This window comes from Odocoileus virginianus, chromosome 30 (assembly GCF_023699985.2).
Source record: "Odocoileus virginianus isolate 20LAN1187 ecotype Illinois chromosome 30, Ovbor_1.2, whole genome shotgun sequence".
Taxonomy (NCBI): domain Eukaryota; kingdom Metazoa; phylum Chordata; class Mammalia; order Artiodactyla; family Cervidae; genus Odocoileus; species Odocoileus virginianus.
Window position 1 is genome coordinate 269,103 of NC_069703.1, and position 25,367 is coordinate 294,469.

Here is a 25,367-nt window from a genome sequence, read left to right on the forward strand (position 1 = left end):
TAAGAATTATATAAAAGTTACTTGGAAAAAGAAATATCTCATTTTCCTGTGTAAATCTAAGCAGTTTTTTTTTTTTAAGAAAAAAATTTGAAACATTCATACTTTTTCATTTGTCATGAAAATCCTTTGAAACCCATAGAGATAGTTTAATCACTTACTTTAAAAAATAGTTTTTTTAGGCATTTTTATACCACTGGAAGGTGAGGTAGAGAGAAGATAAGGGCAGAAAGTAAGACTTTCACTGTATATTTCACTATATATCTCTCACTGTATATCCCCTGTATATCATAGGGGAATATCTTACAAAATCTCACAGTGTTTGGAATTTGTTGGTTAGCATTGAAACTAAATGATACTGGTTATCAAAAATATCATTTTTGGTTATCAATATCAATGTTATCAGTATTAGTTATCATTGAAGCTAAATGATGGCTACATGCACACTTGTATTCTTTTCTTTCTACTTTTGTATATTGTATATGTTTGGAAACTTCCATAATAAAAAGCTTTTATGGTGGCCCTTGTTGAGATGTTTTTGCTTTTTCTCTTCCATAACATTTAGTATATGAAAGAAATATCTTGTTTTAAGTAGTTGTATAACTAACAAGTCTTAATACTTTACAGGAATCCAAAGAAAAGACGATGACAAAGGTACATAGTACTTTGATCTGAAAGAGATTTTAAATCTAAACAACATATAGATTGGTTTCTATTTTTTAGTCTTTTGGGGATATGCTAGGTTCCTCATGTGCTGAGTTAAAATAGAATTGAAGAAATCAAAAGTAAAGGAACTCAGTGATTGCAACCACTCTTGTATTTTTTCTTTATGCTGGATGAAAAATGAGTACATGCCATATACTCATTGTTTTATTAATTTTTTAAGTGAAGTTACAACTGGTATTTTCTTATGCTTCTTTTTCTATGTGTTTTGAGGGCAGTTGCATTTTCTTTCTTATTTTACCATAATCTTTTCATTCTGTGGCTTCTCTTGTGGCTCAGCTGGTAAAGAGTCCACCTGCAGTGTTGGAGACCTGGGTTTTGATCCCTGGGTTGGGAAGATCCCCTGGAGAAGTTTCGGAAAGTTTGCTGACTCCAGTATTCTGGCCTAGAGAATTCCATGGACTGTATAGTCCATGGAATTGCAAAGAATTGGACACAACTGAGCAATTTTTACTTTCAACCTCCTAGAGCCCTCGAGATTGAACCTGATAATATCAAAAGTGAAAGGACAGAACTTGAATATATAAAAATACAAGTATAAACTAATTTAGCACAGCCTGATTTCTGTGTTTTGCTTTCTGTCTGCATGTGGTCCATATATTCAGATGGATATAATACTGGGAATTTTTTGGTTTTTGGCTTCCCTTTGGCTGTGTACTTTTTCTGTGACAATAATCATTCTCATTTGGTGTGATATCAAAGAAAGCAGACTTCTCTTAGCGTAATTTGAAATAGGTGAAATCCTGATTGTACTACTTAGACAGTATCCCTGTACTCAGTTTTATTTTAACTTCTGTAACTTGTCATTCAGTTCAGTTCAGTCGCTCAGTCATGTCCAACTCTTTGAGACCCCATGAATTGCAGCACCCCAGGCCTCCCTGTCCATCACCAGCTCCCAGAGTTCATCCAAACTCATGTCCATTGAGTTAGTGATGCCATCCAACCATCTCATCATCTGTCGTCCCCTTCTCCTCCTGCCCCCAATCTTTCCCAGCATCAGGGTCTTTTCAAATGAGTCAGCCCTTCGCATCAGGTGGCCAAAGTATTGGAGTTTCAGCTTCAGTCCTTCCAGTGAACAGCAAGGACTGATCTCTGTTAGGATGGACTGGTTGGATCTCCTTCAGTCCAAGAGACTCTCAGAAGTCTTCTCCAACACCACAGTTCAAAAGCATCAATTCTTCGGTGCTCAGCTTTCTTTATAGTCCAGCTCTCACATCCATACATGACTACTAGAAAACTTGTCATTATCATAACCCGAAATGTTAAAGCAGAGCTAGCTACTAAATCACATTGTTGATCTTATATTGAGGAGAATGGTGTACTATTAAGTTACCCAATTTTTTGTCATTAATTATACATTTTTAACAGTTTTATTGAAATATAATTCACCTACCACATAATTTGCTCATTCAAAATGTACTATTTAATGACTTTTAGTATATTCATAGAGTAGTACAACCATGACCACAACCAATTGTGGGATGCTTGTCACCCCAGCTGATACCCTGTGCCCATTAGTAGTCAATCTCTATTTCTCTTCTGTGCCTGGAAACTAGTAATCTACTTGCTGTCTCTATGGGTTTGCCTATTCTGTACGTTCTACTTACATGGAATCATTATATTTGGTGTTTTATGACTGGCATATTTTACTTTTTTTAGCATATGTTTTTAAGGTGCTTTCATGTTGGGCATATGTTAGTACTTCATTTTTAATTGCTAAAAAATATTCCATTGTATGGATAATAATAACATATTTTGTTTACCCATTCATCATTTGGCAGGAAGTTTGAGTTGTGGGTTATTTTTCAGTTTTTTAAATTATTACCAGTAATACTGCTGAGAACATTTGTGTACACAGGAGTTTTTATTTTTCTGGGTTATATACTGAGACTGGAATTCCTGGGTCATACAGAACTCTTCAACAGTTGAAGAATTTCCTTGTTTAGCTCTAGACTCATCTCACAGAAGATAACTTGCTTAAAATTCAAGGAGACAAATAATGTAGAAATAACTTGTGAACTCTGCTAGATTTGTTCAGTTAGATAGGAACTTGTTTCCAAAGATGTAAGTTACTACCATAAACAGATAGATTAGGAATTATGCTTTCAAATAAATGTTTCCAGTGCCCCTGTTTGGCTTTTGTGTTGTACTGTAAATGACAATATAATCAGCTGAAACTTTGAAATTCTCTTTGTTGGAAGAATTAGAAGAGGTCGGGTTTTGGATGGACTTAAATTTTAAGTAATTTTTTTAATTATACAAAATACATCCTTATTGTCAGGAAATATAGAAAGCATGGACAATACAACTTAAATACCCTGTAATCTTTTTATCCTATGTGTATTACTTGTTTGTGTTTTCTTTTTCTGCATATGTATGTGGAGAAGAAAATGGTAGCCCACTCCAGTATTCTTACCTGGAGGATCCCCATGGACAGAGGAGCCTAGTGGGCTGCAGTTCATGGGGTCGCAAAGAGTTGGTTCATGACTGAGTGACTGAGAATGTACATATATGTATATACATAAACAAGAAAGTAAAATACTTTCTAAAAGGAAAATTGGGTCCACACTAGATATGCTTTTTCCAAGGTAATTTTTAATAGTAATACTATTTGATTGCTTAGTGATGTGCCAAAACATTTCATGTATTTTAATTCATTCAAGTACTTTGAATTGCTGAAGTATTGGTGCTGTCTATGGGAGAATTGAGGCACAGTGAAATTCAGTTACTTGCCCAGGATCAAATAGCTAGTAAATGGCATAGTTAGGAAATTTGAATGTGCTCTTATACCACTAATCACTGTCTTTCTGTATCTGAATCCTTGTTTGCCTGTATAATTACAGTAGCTTCTGAGAAGTGTATTATTGGCTTGATGGGTAAAGACTTAATTGCATTCCTCTACTTTCTACCTCCCACCTCCAAAAAGAATTGTAACAGTGGCTTATATAAAGAAAATAGATGTATGTTCATGGGAAGTAACTGTGCATCACAGAAAGTGGTATCAGGTACTTAACATAATTCTGTTACTTTTATATTTTTCAGATAAACCACACAATCCTATGGTAAATGCTGGAGCAATTGTTGTGACTTCATTGATAAAGGTAAACTGTTGATGTTTTAATCTAGTAATATTTTTAAATACTAAGGCATAAATATGAACCTTATGTAGACTGAAAAGTTTTCTTCTCGTGTTATGTGATTCTTATGGTATAAGGTTAGAATTTTTATTTATTTCAAAATAAATGATGTAATTTCAAGGGCAAAATTAAAAACAGATGACTCATAAATTCTAACACCTACTCTTGACCTGAAGATCTGGCAGAAATTCAAAAAGAAGTTTCTGTTGAACAGTAGTCACAGTTTTTCTTCTTAAAGTTTTAATATTTTTTTCTTTCTTTCTGGCTCTTCTAGAATGAACAGATGTAAACAGAATTAACAGCATGTTACTGTCTGATGTTTGTCATCAGCATATGTAGGGACAAATGTTCTGGTACTTTGTATTAAAGACAAAGTACATTTACCCTTGAATATTCTCGAGTCCTTGACTTTCATGAACTGTAATCGCAATTTCCATTTGAACTTGTTTCATTTGTTTTACTTGAATCATAAACAAGACTTATTCCAATTATTAAGTTATTTTATTTTTCCTACTCTTTGGTTTATTTACACTGTATGTTTTCTTGTTAAGTGTCTAGTTTGCCTTAATAATTGGAAATACTAGTGTTGTATTGAAATAAGTATTTGAAAATGGTTCTATTCTGTGATACTGCTAAGGTTTTTAATTTATAAGTTTCACTTATATTCAATTATGTTTCATTTGTGTTTGTAACATTTATATACTTTCTTCAGTAAATCTGTGCATATCCCATGATTGAAGTTAACATAGCTGTATGGCTTTGTAGATGCATTTCTGCAGATGAGATACCTTGGTTACTCAAGGAATGTTTGAATATAAATTATACCCTTGGCCCAATTAATAAAATCTCATCTAGTTTGTATGCTATAAATTCTCTTAACTCTCATGAATTTATTGTTGGTCACGAGGAAAAGCTGTTAAAATAGAAGAGTAGTATTTTAAGAATGTATAGGTTGTTATTTTGGAGCAAATGCTTCGTAAGTACTGGTCACTTAATCCTTTTAACTCTAGTGATGTAGATATTATAGCCAAGTATTATTTTTTAATGTAAGTAATTTTAGGCTATGAAAATATTCAGTTTTCCCATTATAACCTCTAGTTATTTGTTGTTGTTTAAGAGAAGAGTTGTCAGTTTGATATCAAAGAAACTACTTGTTTATTATAAAAAGTTGAGTTTATGATAGGCATAGTCACGCCTTCAGGTAGCTTACAGTACAATGTGAGGTATACATCAGTAAATGGACCCTTACAATGAAATACTACAGTGAGAGAAAAGTTTCATTAATAATTGTTCAGATTTGAACATGTATCTTAAATTAGAAGTAAGGAAAGTTATGATAATAAAAGGTATGCATTAGTGCTTGATGAGAAAACCACTAGAAAAAAAAAGAAAACCACTAGAATGGTTCTAACCCTTTTTTGGGTCTTCCCGAAAAAATGTTCACATACCATGATTTTATATGAACTGTAGGGAGTTCACAGACCCATTGAAGCTGTCCCATGGATCTCAGTTTAAGAACTTTTACACTGGAGAGAGATTAACATTCCACACCAATAGTATTTTCAAGAAAGGGCATATGTAAATGATTAATAGCAGTCTTGCTTAACTGTATGCAGTTAAACATCTTTTGTTTAATGATTCATGGGCTTAATATACTACATTGAAATGCTGCATGTGAGAAATGCATGTCTGGTCATACCACATCATTACTTTATAAGTTCCACTTACCATGTTCAGTCACACACCATAAATTATATATTGAGCCACATTAATAAAAGTACTGAAAAACAGTTTAAAAAACACACATACACAGCATAAATGTGGTTGTATCTAACTGTTCATTTAACTGGGTCATCTTGTCTTTACAAATTTGATCAGAAATTTTACATTTAGAAAAATTTACTGACAAAGTTGGAAATGAAGCTTTGGGGTATGGTTCATATTTAAGGTCACTTTCTTTGAATTTTTTTGTTTTATTTTTAGATGGTGTTTCACAAGTTTTATGTGTGTTTTTTTTGTTTTGTTTTTTTTTTTTTTAATGAAGTTCAACTAAATCTTGGAGGGGTAAGCTTGACATACCTCTGTGTAAAATTGTCCCAGAATATAATACTTTTCTTGGACTCTTTTTTTAAAACAATTCAAAACTTTTATAAACACCTACCGATGATCTCTGCAGATTATATGATCACATAATATGAATTGGTAGTTGAAGCTGAAGTAATAAAACCATAGTTGAAGGGGTTTTCAAGCTCAGCCCTCTTACTCTATAAATAGGTAAAATGAGGAAACAGACTGGATAGGTTCTAACAGTAGTGGTCTTGGCTTGAGCTAAATCTGATTTTCTGTTTGCTGTTCATTCAAATTCACTCTGCCATTTTTAATATAAATGTTTGCTGTTTTCTTGTTGACATCTTCATCTTTACCTAGCATAGTTAGATTGTCTAAAAAGTTGAGAAATATTATTTTCCTTATTTCACTTATACAGAAGATACCAGTTTATTGAATTAGCAGTCAGCCTCACTTTGAGTGAGTGTATATGGCCATTCTTTGGACATTAGTCAGTGCTTGTTATCTATAAGGAACCAGGCCTCTTATCAAGGAGCTTACGCTTTGAGTACCTGAAGTGTGGCTGTTACACCGTGGCTACTCGATGTGAGTTCTGTTTTTTAACTGATGACCTTAAGGTTATTTTTTTCTTTTGAAATTCAAGACTTTATTATGGTGCTATTAAAATATTTTCTTCATGTTATCCCCCTCCCCCCAAACACATAAATTAGTAGAGTCTTTAGTAAGACTCTTTATTTCATAATTTTGTAGTATTGATATTTTTTCCTTGTAGGATTGGTGGTGATCCTCAGGAAATGGGGGAAGAGGCAGAGCAGATGTTCAAAAGGATTAGCAGATTGTGGAAAAAAGGAGGATTTGGACAGAAGGAACCTGTTGCATAAATTCTTAACTACTAAACTTGTAGGAAAACTCCAATATTTAAAATTTTAAACAAAGCTATATAGGTAAATACCTTCATAAAAGAAAATGTCATTTTTGTACTTAAAATGCACATAATTTAAAAAACCATGAAGGTGCTAACCTCTTTCTCTCTGTGGTAGCTGCTAAACTTTAAGGAATACTTTTTGATACAGTTTGTTACATTTGATGATGATGATAATGTGGTTGTTTGAGTTAAAGGAAACAGTAAAAATAAATTTGAAAGCACAGTTCTGGATGAAACAGCAGTATCCTTACATTATTTTTTAATCTCAGTTTTCAGTTTAAAAGTTAAGATCTTATGATAATTTGAAGGCTGGGTGGGAAAATTAGGGCAACTTATTAAAATTATCACACTTCTGCTTTTTTATTTTAAAGGTAAAGAGTAAATTGCATTGTCATATATTTGTACCTCAGGTCTTTTGGTAGTTTCTGGTTTTTGTCATTTGAATAACTTGATTTCTCTTTTTTTTTTTTAAGTCCAAAGTATTTTTGAGTTTAAAATTTTGGAGGTTTTCACCTGTCTTTCAAAAAAAAATTAATTGTACTCCATAAAAAATCAAGGCAAATTTAATTAGTATGTATCAAATGTTCAGTTTGGTCATGTTGACTATCACTTGTTACACGGGAGGCAGTTTGTGACTCTAGGGTGCAATGGATGATGCCTTGAACTTGGTAACATTAATAAGAAAGGATTGTAATTGGCTTATATTTACTTCATGTTTATATCAATAGATGTGCTTGGGGTTTCTTTTTTCCTTAAATAATGGCTGGTAATTGGTGTCAATAGAATTCAGTTTTCTGTTACTTTATTTTTAGGTTTAATCTATGGAAGTACTAGATTTAGAACAGTATTTTTTACATGTAATAATCTATATTAATCCTCCACCTATTATTTAGCTTTAAAGCATTTTCTTTGGCTATATTAAGCTAAGTGTTTTATAAAAATCATTTTTAGTTACCTCTTTTTGCCTTTTTCTTCTATGTCTTTTTTCCTTTTTGATTTAATTTTCAATTGGCTTCTATAGCTCCATACTTTATGAATGAATCACATGATTTACAAAATTGTGATTAATGTGTTGACTTTAAATGAGTAATATTAAATTTATTGGCACATGTCCCTGTTTTTAGTGATATTTCACCTGTGTTGTGATGTATAGTACATGATTCAGTTCATGAGTATATTGCGAAAACAGGTTATAAAACTACTCCAATGTATTGTTCTTTTAATAGCCAGTGTTAAAACTCTTTATCAAATTTTAATGGCCAGTGTTAAAACTTCTTTATTAAATTTTTATTCATAAAAGTTTTCCTCAATGGAATATAAATTCTTTAACTTGATAGGAACATTTATCAAAAAATTTTCGGACCTCAGGGTCTGATTACTAATCTTTTCAAACATAAACCACATGGCTTGCTTTTTAAAAGTCATGTGGTAAATGGATTAGATGTTTTGGTAAATGTATTTTGTCCAACATATCTTTTTTATATTTTCCTACTATATATAATATAAAGTGCTTTACTTCTAAGATTAAAATAATATATCTAATAATGCTTGTACAGTGACTTAACACTGAAATAAACACATCCCTGGGCATGGGAATATTTTTCCAAGATATAAAGGGGCATTGATAATTTTAAAACTATCAGTTTCCAAGTCTGTTTCCTTTTGTGCCTTTTCTTAAAATTAATCTGTCTTTAGTCCAGTTTTCCCCACATTTTCCAAAAGAAAGGCATACTTCTCATGTCCCAAATTTTACTGTGGTGCACTGCTTCAGGTTGTAAAAACTTCTTGGGCACCATCAGAAGACAACATTTTGAAAGACTAGTTATGGTATTGATGATGTGAATTACTGTAATCACTATAATGCCTGGGAACAAATCTTATATACCAGGTTGTTTCCAGTGTTTTGGTTTCAGCAAAAGGGAAGAGGATCTGATCAAGTTGTTAGTTAATAAGAACATTAAGTGTCTAATTTTTGAAGATATATTTTACTGTGTGACCTTTGTGTGTAATGAGATAAATGTGCAGAGGATTGAGTGACATCGTTATAACAAAACCTTTCTTATTTCCATCTACTCATCTGTTGTCAGCAAGATTTCTCAACTTTTACATCTGCAAAAATTCAAAATAAGAGAATTAAACTTCTTATTCTACCAATTAAAATATCCACTGATAGATGAATTAATTTAAAATCAGTTATTATTTTAAAAATATTCTAAAGGAAGTTTTATAATTATTGTGGGGAATAATTTACAAATAAACATTTTTCCTTTAACTTTATATGAAAAATTTCAAGTGTAACACAAAATAAACAGTAGTATAACCAGCCCCCATCCACCCATTCCTGGCTTCAATTATCATAACTTTTGTTCCTTTACCCCACTGTATCCCACTACGGGAGAAATGATTTTTTTTTTTTTTTTAACAGCTGTTTTGCTTTGGCGGGATGGTACAGGGGTAGGATTTACTCTAGGTTATTTGGTATGTGTATGTGTGTTTTTTTCTAACAACTGTGCAAATTTTCATTCTGTAAAATTTTTAGAATGATATGACATAATGATTACTAGATTCTACATATCCCTGGGGTACATGAAACCTTTACAAGAGATGACAGGGGCAAATACATCTTATCAGCTTAAATGGTATTTCTAGGTAAATAATAAAAAGAAACATTAATCAAGTACTTTTATGATTAAATGGGGAAGTTTTGAGTAGAGATTTTCTTGAGTCAACACAGTCATTCAGATATTTTGCCTATTTACATAATCTGCCAGAACATTTCAGATAGTTTACACAAAATCTTATATGATGTTAGACATTGACAAATATCAGTTGTTTCTTTAAAATATCAGTTGTTTCTGAAAAATAGCATAGAAGTAAAACCTAATTGTACATTAATTTAGTAAGCTGCAATGTAGATCAAGAATGTGACTATAGTCGAGTTGAGACAGTTTTTGTTATTTAGTTTTTTTAAAAAATTAAACATGACAGCTAAACAAAGAAAGTACAGTTTAGATCAGAGAATGAAAGTTCAATATAATTTGTTTATTTTACATTGATTAATTGTATAACCAGTAATTATCCATGTGATATCCCAATGCAAATGCTGACAATTTTTTCCAAAGGAGTTGTTTTTTGTGCTTTCTCAAAGGTTGAAAAGGTTTTTGTGGTTTAAATGTTGTTACATATTTTACAGCATTAGGATCTATGGAATATTTTGACAACTGCAACAGTTCAATGAAGTTGGTAATTTCTTCTTTTAATTGTTTTTCATTGAACAGCTTTGGAGTTACATTTCTACATTTTGATTTCTGGTGTATTATAAAGAAAGAAAACTTATAATATGTCAAAGGACACTTTAGAGGAAATACATAGATAGTGATTACAGTATGGCTGTAACTATATTATCCTTAACTTGTTTAAGCTTTGTTAATTCCTGATTTTGAAGAAATAGTGTGGTGGTCTTTCCAGCTACTGATTTGTATATGTGATTGCACATTCTTTCTCAAATAAGTTGATTTGTTAAGTTTTCAGATTATCAGCCACATCCTAATCCACTTGTACGGGGGAGAATGACCCCGGCTTTATTCAATTAAATAATACTCTGGTACTTCCCCCATCCCCTTGTAATAAAACTTTAAATTTATTGTTTTGGGTTTTTTTGATGGCAAAGTTAAAATTTTCCAGTTTTCAAATTTTAGTTGTCAAATTACTTCATTTTAAACTTGTTTTAAAAATTAGAGATGTATTGTTTCTTTTGGGTGCATATCACCAATTAATACGTTTGATTTCAGATCTACAACTTACTGCTTTGTAAACTTCGCCGAGGTAAAACGAAACCATTTGGCTACTTGAACTGATCTACGTTACCTAGTTTTTTCCTATTACATTTGCAGTAGCAGCTAACTTGTCAGAAATAGAAGTGGTGAAACAATACGTCCTCCATTCTCTGAATTGGCATAATGCTAAATACAAATGTAGCTAATTTTTTTAGACTATGAAATACACTTTTTTAGTTCAAGTATTGCTATAACAAGTAAGATATTAAAGGTAGAATCTCTCTACGTTAGTAACGTGTATCCAGAATGTATACATATACGAGAGTTGTAAAAGATTAGTTTTGCAACATAACTTATTTTCTAACTCTAATACTGGTTTAAGGTTTAAGAAATACAAGTATTTCTACTTATATTTTAGAAATATAAGTAGGTTGTTCTTAATTGAAAACCATAATATATATGCTTAATTCTTTGCTAAGGGTAAAAACTTTAAGTTTTTTTTAATGTGAAATCAAATAATAATGTATATTCTAGCAGATTATGGTGTAATGAAAGATAAGGGGATTTGAGGAACTTGTATTTAAAATTCTGTAACTTTGGGTTGGGAAGTTATACTTAACGCATTCCCTTTGTAATTCAGATCCATTCTCAACATGCGGGTGTTAATGTAGGGACATGTGAAAAAAAGTTTTTGTAAATATTAGATTATGAGTATTTCCTAGATTTAAAAGTACTAATGCACAGTATATTAATTATAATGATAGCAGTTTGGAATTTTTAATATAATATTCACTTAAGGCTTAACTGTGATGGAGTCTGTATTAACATTTATGTCTCATTTCTTTGCAGCAAGGAGTGAATAATGCTGAAAAATTTGACTATGTAAGTATAATGTAGAACTCAGTTTTCATGCTACATTCTCTGTTTTGTTTTTTGATTACTAATAGTTTCTCATTTTGGTTTATAGGTAATGCAGTTTTTGAATAAGATGGCTGGTAATGAATATGTTGGATTCAGTAATGCAACGTGAGTCTGGTTTTTGATTTAGGCTTTTGTGATAGGTTAGATATCTTGAAATTTTTAAAATCTAGGCTACAGAATTTATTTTAAATACTCTTTTCTGACTTAATGTATATATACTTCAGCGTGTTCCCTGGTAGCTCAGATGGTAAAGAATCCTCCTGCCAATGCAGGAGACATAGGAGATGTGGGTTTGATCCCTGGGTTGGGAAGATCCCCTGGAGGAGGACATGGCAACCCATTATTCTTGCCTGGAGAGTCCCATGGACAGAGGAGCCTGGAGGGCTGCAGTCCATAGGTTGCAAAGAGTCAGACACGGCTCTTTGTAGCACCCATACACACACACGCACATCAGTGAACTTACTTAGAATTTGGTCATTAAAGAGAAATGCGTGATTTCTAAATCACATGAGGGAGAACACTTAATTTAACTTTAACTAGTTTTGATAAACTTCTTGTGAGAAATCATGTAATTAGAAGAGCCCCTAAATTTATGTCAAGTGGCTGGCACTTTCTTAATTTTTTCTTTGCCTGTAATGCTTATCTTCCCTCTTGTAATCTCTCTGTGTCTGGCTAACTTGATTCTTGCCCCAACATTTTATTTTAAAATTTAGAAATCTATAGAAAAGTTGAAACAACAAATCATGAAAATCTGGACATCTTTCACTGATATTTTCTGATCAGTATTTTGTCTCATTTGCTTTTTTCTCAGCCCGTTTCTCTCTTTAGATGAACAGTTTAAAACAAGCGTGGATCTCTTCACACACATACATGTACATGTATATAAATATACATATATTTGAGGTAGTTTTTTTGTCTTTTTAAAATGGAACAGTCCTCCTAACCTAGACCCTTGCTTTTTAAAATTTTATTAAATGGCTTTTTTTTTTTTTTTGTCTTGTCAGTGGAACATAAATTAAGTTTTTCTGTGAAGGAGGACTAGATAGTAAATATTTTGTATTTGTGGGCCATATGGTCTCTGTTGAAACTACTCAGTTCTACTGCTTTAGTAGGAAAGCTAAACACTGTGAGGATGTGTTTCAAAAAACTTTATTTATAAAAGCATGGACCAGATCTGGCCCATTGACATTCCCCATTTTGAATAGGATTGTTTCCTAGTGATTAGACAAGGCTTAAACATTTTTGGCATGAAAACTAAACTAGGTGTTGCTTTGTGTTTCAGGTTGTCTACCTTACCAACTTTATTCATCAGCTTAAGTGTCTTTCCCAGGAAGTTTTTTTATTAATCTCATCTCGCCTTTCTTCTGTGCGCTCATATTGCCATATTTTATTGAACTTATTCTATGATTCTGTCTCTTTTTGCCTCATCATTGCTGTTAGATTTTCACCTCCTTAATTCCTGGATAGAGTGTCTTCCAAATCATTTCTGTATTCCTGTTATCTAGTGGATAGTAAGTACCTGATACAATGTTTGATGAACAGAACAGCACTGTGATCATTGCTGAATATAGTTAGTCCTTTATACTATATTGATTACTTTTTCAATGTTGTATGGCAAGTCGCCAAGTATGGCAAGTTGACAGGTTCATTTCCAAGAACTTTGTCATATCCAGCATAGTTTTTCTGACCATGGAAATATTCAGATATGCAGTTAGAAGGAACTGTCCACCCCTAATCAGTAATAAGAATATCACATACAGTTCCTCTTTAAGCAGCAGCCTTCTGAACTCTTTGAGGTTGAGCTCTCAAGTGTACCACAGATAAATGTGGTACTTCCCAAACTGCTCTTTTCTGTAGGGATCCCCAAGTCAGTTGACATTGCCATCCTTTCTGTAGACTGTGCTAGAAATCTCGGCTTCGTACCAGACTTTACCCTGTTTTCCCTCTTCCCGTTAGGTCGGAAGATTGCCCAAGTGGTCTTATGTTTGATCATACCTCTCCTTCCATTCCTATCATCACTGCCTAGTTAAGATGACCTGTAGCTCTCATTAACTAGTCTCCTGATAAATCACTCATCCTTTCTTTTTCTCCTTTCCCAAACTGATGGCAGAATTATCCTTCTAAAATGTAGACCTGATAAGGTAACTTTTGAAAGCTTTCAAGCTTTCATTTTGTAGGTAATCAGGAGCCATTGCATTTTTTAGCATTTATCAATCTTTATAGTTTGGTTTTAGTCTCTTTTGTTGGTTTGGTATTTTTCCATTCTTTTCCATGTGTTTCCCTGACTCATCAGAATATTTGCATTCTTGAATGAAGTCCTGTCTTTTATAACTTTGTTCATACTGTATTATTTGCCACTACCCAGACTCCTCAGAAATTTGTTAATCCAGCAAATGCTGTTAGGCCCATTTCATGTGTCTCTCTCAGTTAAATTTCCATAGGTTCCCTCAGTTGAAATTGACTACTGTTCTGTTAGGGGAGCCAGAAGATACTAACAATAAATTTTAATAATTGAATATTTGGTAATTTAAAAATTAGCTTCTTTAGTCACAAAATAGAAACGGCCTAGTTCATTTCAGTTCTTTTAGAGCTTGGAAAATTAATGCAGATAGAATTATTACTTAAATGACATGTCCAAGGCCACATAGCTGACCTGTTGACAGAACTGGGATTAGAACCCAGCAGCCTTGACTCTTTCTGAGGGTCAGTGTTCTTTATACTGCACTTTGCTATACAGATTAACCTATAGAACATTCATGCTTTTACCGAGGGTATATAAATAGAGCAAATGTGTTGTTTTTTTTTCTTCTAGGTTTCAGTCTGAAAGAGAAAGTGGAGATCGAAATTTTGCAATAGGATATTACTTAAAGGAAAAAAAGGTTTTTTAATTTTGCTTATTTTTCAGATTATTCTTTTATTTAATAAAATATAGAGAGATGTATACTAAAAACTCAATAATAGCTTTTAAATAACTACCTGTGACTAACATGCAGAAGTTTTTGCAAAACACTCTTGAATTAATACTGTCAAAGTATTAATATTATTCAAGCAGGTTGTATTTGGTAGCATTCAAATATTTGCCTAGTTATATTAATGCAGATTTTGTGTAAGGATTGGTATATTTTTCAAAAGTATAACCCTTGACTGTTGTTGGTTATACTTGATTTTTAAATTTTAAGTATCTGGTCCAATAATTTGATTCATGAATAATGAATCAATTTGTTATTGTCAGTTAAACTAGTATCTTGAAATATATATGTGATAACATTTTGATTTATTCTTCATTATTTCGTGTTTGTACTCTTTTATAGATTGTGTCCTATTTTGTTCTCAATTAGAATGAAATGTGTTTATATTTTAAATTTAATCTCCATGTATCTTGTTTATGTGCATTCTTTTCCTGCATGCCTGTGTTTTTCAGTTGCCTATTTATTTTTTCAGTGTTTCCCAGAAGGCACAGACATGGTTGGTATATTGGACTTCTATTTCCAGGTAACTTACTTTAACTGTATGAACTATGTATATAAGTGGATGTGTCACATTTTGCAGAATAGAGATGTCTCTGAAATCTTGGCTCTGAGCCGAGAAAAAGTCATTTCCCATTAACTTTAGAAAAAAATGCTCGTGTTAAATGCAATCTTATGCCTGTAATATCTCAGAATGTAACAGGGAAATGGTTTTTTTCTATAAAAGCATTATATTTAAGGAGTATGAAAATTAATGTACAGCTCCAGCAATTGCTTCTCTTTATTATAAACTGAGCACTGTTTTCTTAGTTTTAAATTTTTCTTTGAAGGAGTTACTTGTTTCTTTATCAAAAAGTTCACATTCAGCATTCTAAAGTGGCATATTCTTTCTTTGTTTAGTTCATTTCTACAGTGTCACATAGTGGATTTTCTAATAAGTTAAAGTAGCTTTCCATATTCATGGGGAAGAGGACCATTTATATATCTTTATGGGATAGAACTGAAGTTAAGATAGTCTTCCTTAGAAGAAGGAATTCTTTTTTCTCCTGTCGTGTTTTCAGTTCATTCTTACAGATTTAATACCATTGGTGCTTCTACACTTGATCTTAGCCTAAAGGCCAAGAAGTGATCCATTGGTGCTTCTAATGAGTTTGTAGTATACTTAGTAGCTACATAGTAACTAATTGTTGTTAATTTCTGTTTCACCTAATATTTGCCTGGCTTTACTTTTTTAAGCTTCTTTAATTTTAACCTTTTAGTAATCTTAAAGAATAAGTAAGGAAAGTTGATAATGTAATAGATCTTGATAGAAGTCCGGGTCTCAGCTTGTCACCTGCCCAGTGTGAAGAACTATGACTTGGGAATCCAGACTGCCAACAGAAAATCAAAATCTAACCTGGCCACTTTTTAAGACATGTGACTTAGCTTCAGCTGCTGAACCCTGGTTTCATTTTCTGTGGCATAAGCTTGATCTAACTTCCTGCATTACATTGATGAGTTCATAAGATGTATATGAAATTTCTTTGAGGCTATAAAATGTATTAAGTTCAGTATCGTATTTATCCAGTGGCCCTTATTTTTCCCCTAGCCAGTATGGATTTCTTCCATATGTTAAAGTTTCTTTTCCTTTGGTACACATATTTGACTGTTATAGCTTAGGTACTAGTAATCTACTGTGAAATTTCTGTACTTTACAGCAGAAATCAAGAGACAGCCGTGGAAAACTTAATTGCTTTTTTGGAGGAGGACTACATCTAACTGAACATCTGTCAGGGTACCAGGAGAGTACTCTTAAATTGGGTTTTGTCTAATTGGAAGTATCACCTTATGACAAACACAATTTCTATTAATACTAATTATAAATTAGGAATTGGTCATTTGAGTTCAAATATTTTTTCTTTTAGAAAGCTTTTCATAATTAAATCACCTTTACTATAAGTCTTTGCTGTGTGGATCTATATTATAAGTAGATTCTGTAGTTTTGGAGAAATAGAGAAGGGGTTTTAAAATAATGAGGCAAAAGTAAAAACCAGTCAAAAAGTGGCCCCTAATCAGTTCTCTGATTCATTGCAGTTAATTAATTTCCATTATTGCTATTTCCAAACCCTTTTGTGCATCTGATAGGTCTTGAATTATGAGTAAGGAATATTGTAAGTTGAGAACTCAGTCTTTTCTTCTTCCTATCGTCTCTTTCTCTTCCACTTTCGCCTCAGTTTTGGTTGCTGTTAATGAAATTAAAGCAGCATTTATTTATTGTTTTAGTTTTATGGGTAAATTTGGATTTGGTGTGGTAAAAACTATTTCCATTATTTTGATGATATTGGAATGCAAAAATTTTACCCTACAGTGTACTTGGACTTTGCTTTTTTTAATTCATTATATCATATCCAGCAATCATAGTCAATATCAAATAGCTATTTGAATGTTAATAAACAGTGTAAAAGCAACAGATTTGGTTTAGGCACACAGAGCATTCAGGCTAGAACTTAGATTTTTTCCTGTAGTCCTTTGTGTGTTGCCATATGAGGATACTGAGCTTTTTTATAGGCTAAGATGTCAGACTTTTTTCCTTAAAGTAGCAATTTTTCATGTAGATGCTAACTATCATAATACTGATGTATGTTGCTTTATTTTAAAAACAGGTCATCCCTCTTTTTTTGCTGTTGAGTTAAAAATAATTATGTTTATATATCCTACAGAAAGCATTAGTATTTAAGCAAGCTTGAATATCACACATGAGGCAATTTACAGTTCTTAGTGCTAAAGGTCTGGCTCTTCCTATCCTAGCTCTGCCATTGAAAGACTAAATAACTGATGAAATAGGAGAAATGTTAAAAGGGCTGGACTATTGTTCAAATTTAAATCTTTGTGTAATGACATCAAATTATCCCTTTGGAAAAAAGATTTCAGATCTCTACGAAATACTGGATAAAATAGATTGTCTTACAGGTCAACTGTACTAAAAATAATGTGAGCCTAAATTTTTAGAATTTAATTTTTTCTTCCTTTTAGCTATGCTCCATTGAAGTAACTTGTGAGTCAGCTAGTGTGATGGCAGCAACACTGGCTAATGGTGGCTTCTGCCCAATCACTGGTGAAAGAGTACTGAGTCCTGAAGCAGTTCGAAATACACTCAGTTTGATGCATTCCTGTGGCATGTATGATTTCTCAGGGCAGTTTGCTTTCCATGTAAGTAATTGTTTGATCTTAATTTCTCTGGCAGGAAACTAGTCTGGACTAGCTTCTTTTTAAGATGCAGCTCTAGAGCTGTCCATTGATTTTTGAGAGAGAGGCTTATTCTCAGGTTAATTTGTTACGGAATTAGTAAGAAATAGAGTTATGCAGTCTATGACATGTTCTTAAGAACTTGAAGTTTAATCTGTAGGTCCTTTTCACTTTTATTTTAAAAGGCATTTCACTGTAGATGCTTAGTACAGACTTTACTTTTAGTTACTAGTATTTAATATGGTGGTGATTAGATACTTCAGGAATTCTTTAAGTTCAGAAAGAGTGCATGCATAACTGGTATTCAGCATCTTTGTTTACAACCATAGGTGTTTTAAAGGATTTAAAGTGTATTCAAGTTAAAAATACATTCCTTTGAGCTCTGTTGTACATTTGCCATTTGTAAAATGTTAGAGACTTCTCTTATTTCATTCTATATCAAGTTGTAATGCCCTAAAATTTTGTTTTGAAAATGTTAAACATAGAAAAATCGATGCATTATCATATGATACCACTTTTGTATAGAATCTTAAAAAAGAAATTATACAGATGAAATTCTATATAGAACAGAGAAATAGCCACACAGACACAGGGACCTGTTTACTGTATAGTACAGAGAACTATACTCAATATTTTATAATAACATACAAGGAAAAAGAATCTGAAATATATACACACACAGTAAGCCCCCTACGTATGAACAAGTTCTGTTCCTAGAGCAAATTTGTGAGTGCAACAGAGTTAGCATAGGTACCCAAGTAACACATTTGGCTATATAGTACTGTACTATAATAGGTTTATAATACTTATCATACAAATAACACATAAAAAACAGATAATAAAGCATTTTTAATCCTGCAGCACAATGCTTTACAGAGTAGCAGCGCAGTACAACAGCTGGCACGCAGGGGCCGGCACTGAGTGAACAGGCAAGAAGAGTTGCTGATTGGAGGAAGTGGGGCATGGTAGAGCTGAAGGATCATTGGCAATAGGAGACAGGGCAAATTATAATTTCACTCATGTTTGACGTTGGTAGCACTGGTTCTGGCTTCTTGCTGGAATCAAATGCACGTTCATATCTTTGAAAGCTTGCAACTTGAAGATTTGTATGTAGAGGCCTTACTGCATGTATATCTTAAACAGTTTGCTGTATACCTGAAACTAACACAACATTATAAATTAACTATTCTTTAATAAAAAATAAATGTACCTGGCACTCAACTTCAGTAATTATCAGTACCTGAGCAGTCTTGTTTCATCTTTATTACACCTACTTCCTCTACCCTTTTCATAGTAAAGTATGTAATTCTAAATAATAAGGACTCCAAAAAATCCACAGCAACATTATTACCTATAAAAACCTAAAAAGGATTTTAACCTAATATTTAGTCAATAATAGAAAAGAATATGAGAAAGAGTATGTATATTTATAATTGGATCACTTTGCTCTACAGCAGAAAATAACATTGTAAATCAACTGTACTAAAAGGTTAGTCAATGTCCAGATTATCTGGATTATCTTAAAAATCATTCCATAGTTTATTTCACTTGAATGCAAATAAGGGCTATCCATACATTGTGATTGTTGTGTCTCTTTATTATTTTTTTTAAAAATCTGTACTCTTCCCGCTTAACCTACCTACCTCTGTTTTCTTATTTTTAAATGAAAAAAACTGGATCAGTTTTAATGTAGTTTGTCAGAGTATTGATTTTGCTTACTACATCTCTTCCATTGTCCCTGGTATTTGCTGTAAATTAGTAGGTTCCATTCAGGTGATTCTTTTGTTTTGCTACTTTTGTGCAAGATTACTTCTAGTAAGAGGTCCGAATTGTTAATAAACCATTAGTAAAACACTGTCCTGATGACATTAATTTTGTCTTTTATCATAGTTGGTGTCAAGTTTTACATAATGTAAACTTAAATGCTTTGAAGTGGATTAATTTGAATTGGTACCATCTTATCTCTATTCTTTAGAATTTTTCTGCCAGTATACCGCAGAGAATCATCTTGGAAGAGATAATTTCACATTGTTTTAGTCATGAAGTATTTTTTTGAAAATAACTTATACTTAAAAGCAATACATGTTTACTGTAGAACAATTAGAAAATATAACCAAAAAGAGTAAAAATATGAATGTCTCCACAAGTTAAATTCCTTAGAGTATATCTTTGAAATTTTTTTTCCATATTTAAATATATCCCAAGTGTTTTGTAACTGTCTTTTCATTTACTGTATTACAAACGTATTGGTAAATATTAGGTTGGTACAAATGTAGTTGTGGTTTTGGACCCTGAATTTTAAATCATTATAATTAGACTCAAACACATCGTTTTTAATCAAAGTATAAACCATTAGAAACAATGCATTTTTTGCCAGTGAGAAATAAGTTTATTTCTGTAGTGTAAAAATCCATGCTTTGGGATTTGGTGAACATTTGGAGAGCATTTTCTGCTTCCTGCTGGTTGTGTGTTTTTCCTGCAAAACGTTAATGAGATGCTTGAAGAAGTGGTAGTCTTATTGGCGAGGGTCAGGTGAATATGGCGGATGAGGCAAGATGAACCCATTTTGTAACCCATTTCGTTCAAATTTGAAGCCTAGGTTGTACAACATACAGTCAGGCGTTGTCATGGAGGAGAATTGGGCCCTTCCTGTTGACCAGTGCTGGCTGCAGGCATTGCAGTTTTCAGTGCTTCTCATCAGTTTACTGAGCAAACTTCTCAGTTGTATGGATTTCACCAGGGTTCAGAAAGTTGTACTGGATCAAACCGGCACGAGACCACCAAACAGTGACCATGACCTTTTTGTGGTGCAAGGTTGGCTTTGGGAAGTGTTTTGGAGTGCCTTCTCAGTCAGGCCACTGAGCTGGTTGTCACAGGTTGTTGCATACAGTCCACTTTTTGTTTCAAGTCAAAATCCAATCAAGAAATGATTCACTGATGACACTTCAAAACAATGATTTTTTTTATTTTCGGTCAGTTCATGAGGCACCCACTTAATAAGCTTTTTTCACCTTTCCAAATTGCTTCAAATGCCGGATTCCGTAGAATGGTCAACGTTGAGTTCTTGGGCAACTTCTCGTGTAGCTATGAGGATCATCTTTGATGATTGATCTCAGTTCAGTTCAGTCACTCAGTCGTGTCTGACTCTTTGTGGCACCATGGACTGCAGCCTGCCATGCCTTCCTGTTCATTATGAACTCCTGGAGTTTACCCAAACTCATGTCCATTGAGTCAGTGATGCCATCCAACCATCTCATCCTCTGTCGTTGCCTTCTGTTCCCGCCTTTAATCTTTCCCAGCATCAGGGTCTTTTCAAATGAGTCAGCTCTTTCCATCAGGTGACCAAAGTATTGGAGTTTCAGCTTCAACATCAGTCCTTCCAGTGAACACTCAGGACTGATTTCCTTTAGGATGGACTGGTTGGATCTCCTTGCAGTCCCAGAGACTCTCAAGAGTCTTCTCCAAAACACAGTGCAAAAGCATCAATTCTTCGGTGCTCAGCTTTGTTTATAGTCCAACTCTCAAGTCCATACATGACTTCTGGAAAAACCATAGCCTTGGCCGACAGACCTTTGTTGGCAAAGTAATGTCTCTGCTTTTTAACATGCTGTCTAGGTTGGTCATAACTTTTCTTCCAAGGAGTAAGTGTCTTTTAATTTCATGGCTGCAGTCACCATCTGCAGTGAGTTTGGAGCCCAAGAAAATAAAGTCTGCCACTGTTTCCACTGTTTCCCCATCTATTTCCCATGAGGTGATGGGACCACATACCATGATCTTAGTTTTCTGAATGTTGAGCTTTAAGCCAACTTTTTCACTCTCCTCTTTCACTTTCATCAAGAGGCTTTTTAGTTCCTCTTCACTTTCTGCCATAAGGGTGGTGTCATCTGCATAGCTGAGGTTATTGATATTTCTCCCGGCAATCTTGATTCCAGCTTGTGCTTCTTCCAGCCCAGCGTTTCTCATGATGTACTCTGCATATAAGTTAAATAAGCAGGGTGACAATATACAGCCTGACGTACTCCTTTTCCTATTTGGGACCAGTCTATTGTTCCATGTCCAATTCTAACTGTTGCTTCCTGACCTACATACAGGTTTCTGAAGAGGCAGGTCAGGTGGTCTGGTATTCCAGTGTCTTTCAGAATTTTCCACAGTATTTTACCATGTTATGAGGTTATTGGTCAACTGTCAGGGATTATGGGTGTGTAGGTCCATCCCCAAGAAAAAGAAATGCAAAAAGGCAAAATGGTTTTCTGACAAGTCCTTACAAATAGCTGTGAAGAGAAGTGAAAGGAAAAGGAGAAAAAGAAAGATATGCCCATCTGAATGCAGAGTTACAAAGAATAGCAAGGAGAGATAAGAAAGCCTTCCTCAGTGATAAATGCAAAGAAATAGAGGAAAACAATAAAATGGGAAGACTAGAGATCGCTTCAAGAAAATTAGAGATACCAAAGGAACATTTCATGCAAAGATGGGCTCAGTAAAGGGCAGAAATGGTAGGGACCTAACAGAAGCAGAAGATATTAAGAAGAGGTGGCCAGAATACACCGAAGAATTGTACAAAAAAGATCTTCACGACCCAGATAGTCACGACGGTGTGATCACTCACCTAGAGCCAGACATCCTGGAATGCAAAGTCAAGTGGGCCTTAGGAAGCATCACTACCAGCAAAGCTAGTGGAGGTGATGGAATGCTAGTCGAGCTATTTCAAATCCTAAAAGATGATGCTATGAAAGTGCTGCACTCAATATGCCAGCAAATCCGGACAACTCAGCACAGGCCACAGGACTGGAAAAGGTATTTTCATTCCAATCCCAAAGAAAGGCAGTGCCAAAGAATGCGCGAACTACCACACAGTTGCACTCATCTCACGCTAGTAAAGTAATGCTCAAAATTCTCCAAGCCAAAAAAAAAAATTCTCCAAGCCAGGCTTCAGCAGTACATGAACTGTGTACTTCCAGATGTTCAAACTGGATTTAGAGAAGGCAGAGGAACCAGAGATCAAATTGCCAACATCGGCTGGATCATCAAAAAAGCAAGAGTGCCAGAAAAACATCTATCTCTGCTTTATTGACTATGCCAAAGCCTTTGACTGTGTGGTTCACAATAAACTGTGGAAAATTCTGAAAGAGATGGGAATACCAGACCACCTGACCTGCCTCTTGAGAAATCTGTACGCAGGTCAGGAAGCACCAGTTAGAAATGGACATGGAACAGACTGGTTCCAAATAGGTCAAGGCTGTATATTGTCACCCTGCTCTCAGTTGGTCATTGTATATTTCTGATGGCCAGCTACTGTGCGCCTCATCCTTAAGGCTCTCATCTCCTTTGCAAAACTGCCTAAATCACCACTGCACTATACGTTCGTTAACAGTTCCTGGGCCAAATGTATTGTTAGTGTTGTGCGTTGTCTCTGCTGATTTACAACCCATTTTGAACTCGAATAAGAAAATCACTGAAATTTGCTTTTTGTCTAACATGATTTCCCTAGTCTAAAATAAGCATAAGCAGCAAGTAATAAGTCATTGGGGCTTCCCCGGTGACTCAGTAGTAAAGAGTTTGCCTGTGATACAGGAGCTGCAAGAAATGTATGTTCGATCCCTGTGTTGGGAAGATCCCCTGGAAGAGTGTATGGCAATCCACTCCAGTATTCCTGCCTAGAGAATTCCATGGACAGAGGAGCCTGGTGGTTCCTGCAGTCCCTGGGGTTGCAATGATTGAAGCGACTTGGCACACATGCATACTGTAAGTCATTAAACAAAAAAAAAACATAAAGCAAGAAAGGTGCATTAAAATGATGTACAGCATTATCACATTTAAGAACGTGTTCCAATATCAAATGGCAGAGTTCAACAATGCAAAACCGCAATTACCTTTGTACCAATCTAATGCTTATCTACGTTTTAATGTTGGAATGCTACTATATGGAAATATACTGTAATATTTTAACCAGTTCCCTTATTGTTGGACATAACTTTTCTTGTTTTAAAATGTTAACATGAGTGTCCATTTTTTCAAACTATTTTCAGGTTGGTCTTCCTGCAAAATCTGGAGTCGCTGGGGGCATTCTTTTAGTTGTCCCCAATGTCATGGGCATGATGTGCTGGTCTCCTCCTCTGGACAAGATGGGCAACAGTGTTAAGGGAATTCACTTCTGTCATGTAAGCCTTTTTTTTTTTTTTTTTTTTTAATGAAAATGATGATCATATAAGTTGAGCCATCTGATGGCTCCTACTGTATTACTCATTTCCATAGTTTGACTGTTTGCATTCTCACTGCCAGTCACTCAATAGCCATGTTTGTGTTTGCAAAGGAGCTTTAAATTGCCGCTACCAGACAGCTCCTATATAATCATCCTCACAAATTACAAATTTGTTTGATGCTTAAGTTTTAATTTCATGGTTGTAATTAGTTTTCAGTTTCTAAAAGCTCAGCAAAAGACATTAAACTTGGAGAAGTCATTTAGACCTCACCATAAGTGAAAGATTGAGTCTTTTTTTTTTTTTTTAAGGAAATAAGTATTGCAATTTAAAATTACTACTACTGTTCCCTAGTTCAGTATCTTTTGTTGTTACCCAAGTGTTGCTAGTATTTTATCTTTTGGTTTTATTTACATTTACTAATTCCTAGAGTCTGCACTGAGTATCATAATTTTTTCTACACATTTTCCCATTTAAAATACCAGTTTATTTTTCAGTTTTTTTAATATTTTACAAAAACTAGAGAATGACATTGGATTCCTTATAGATTAAAATACATTGTAACCAGAGTATTCATTTATATTTTCGTGGTGCTATAGTTATTTGATAGAATAATTACTTCATGTGGCCTATTATTATAATGCCCATTTTACAGAAAATGAAAGTTACGTATTTTGAGTGCCTGAGGCCTAAGGTTATGTAGTAGTAAATTTTCAAATGCCTGTAGTCCATGTCTTCTTGTTTTGACTTCGGTCTTCTTGTTTTGACTTCGGTCTTCTTGATGCATCATGCAGCTTTATTAACATGCAGTGGTACTTTCTATGAGATAGTAGTTAAGTTGAACAGTATTAGTGAAATTTGTTAAAATATGGAAAAACAATAGCCATTGACTAAGCCAGTTTCTTATAATACCTGTTTTGTTTAATTATAGGATCTTGTTTCTCTGTGTAATTTCCATAACTATGATAATTTGAGACACTTTGCTAAAAAACTTGATCCACGAAGAGAAGGTGGTGATCAGAGGGTAAGCAAAATTCTTATTTAGATTATTATGTAACTTTTTTTGAGAGAGAATATGAGGTTCACCAGTTTAAATAAAACTTACTTTAATTGTTAGTGGCCTCATATTTTTACTAATAACAAATGAGTAATGTTGAATTGTTGACGTTATCATCCTGGACATACATACTAAATATTACTGTTTTATTTAAACTGAAAGTGGTTAGCCTAGGAGCAGAGGTTCCTCCCCATTTTTCTGCTGTTTTAGCAGTATTTTCAAGAATTGACTCTGTTAAAAGAAAACATTGGAAAGTGCTGCATGCTATAAAGAGAAAACCTATTGCTGCTCTCAATATTTGTCAGTTATAGTCTCAAATTGAGTTTACTTTTATTTGGATGGATATGTAAGTGGAAAGGGATTATTAGTGATAGGC

The 25,367-nt window shown here is 33.8% G+C and overlaps 1 protein-coding gene across 5 annotated transcripts in view; it reads left to right on the top strand.

Moving 5' to 3' along the window:
* GLS (glutaminase) overlaps positions 1 to 25,367 on the top strand; it is an 84,337-nt gene that overhangs the window by 22,857 nt on the left and 36,113 nt on the right. For 3 of the 5 annotated variants that reach the window (XM_020901510.2, XM_020901511.2, XM_070458459.1), the window contains exons 7-14: positions 3,763 to 3,821; positions 11,475 to 11,507; positions 11,593 to 11,651; positions 14,359 to 14,425; positions 14,988 to 15,038; positions 17,525 to 17,701; positions 23,764 to 23,895; positions 24,866 to 24,958. In XM_020901510.2, the coding sequence (XP_020757169.2) occupies positions 3,763 to 3,821; positions 11,475 to 11,507; positions 11,593 to 11,651; positions 14,359 to 14,425; positions 14,988 to 15,038; positions 17,525 to 17,701; positions 23,764 to 23,895; positions 24,866 to 24,958 (671 nt within the window). Of the gene's footprint in view, positions 1 to 3,762; positions 3,822 to 6,712; positions 6,869 to 10,640; positions 10,675 to 11,474; positions 11,508 to 11,592; positions 11,652 to 14,358; positions 14,426 to 14,987; positions 15,039 to 17,524; positions 17,702 to 23,763; positions 23,896 to 24,865; positions 24,959 to 25,367 lie in introns of those variants that run through there. The other 2 variants (XM_070458460.1, XM_020901513.2) reach the window with 2 other exon arrangements.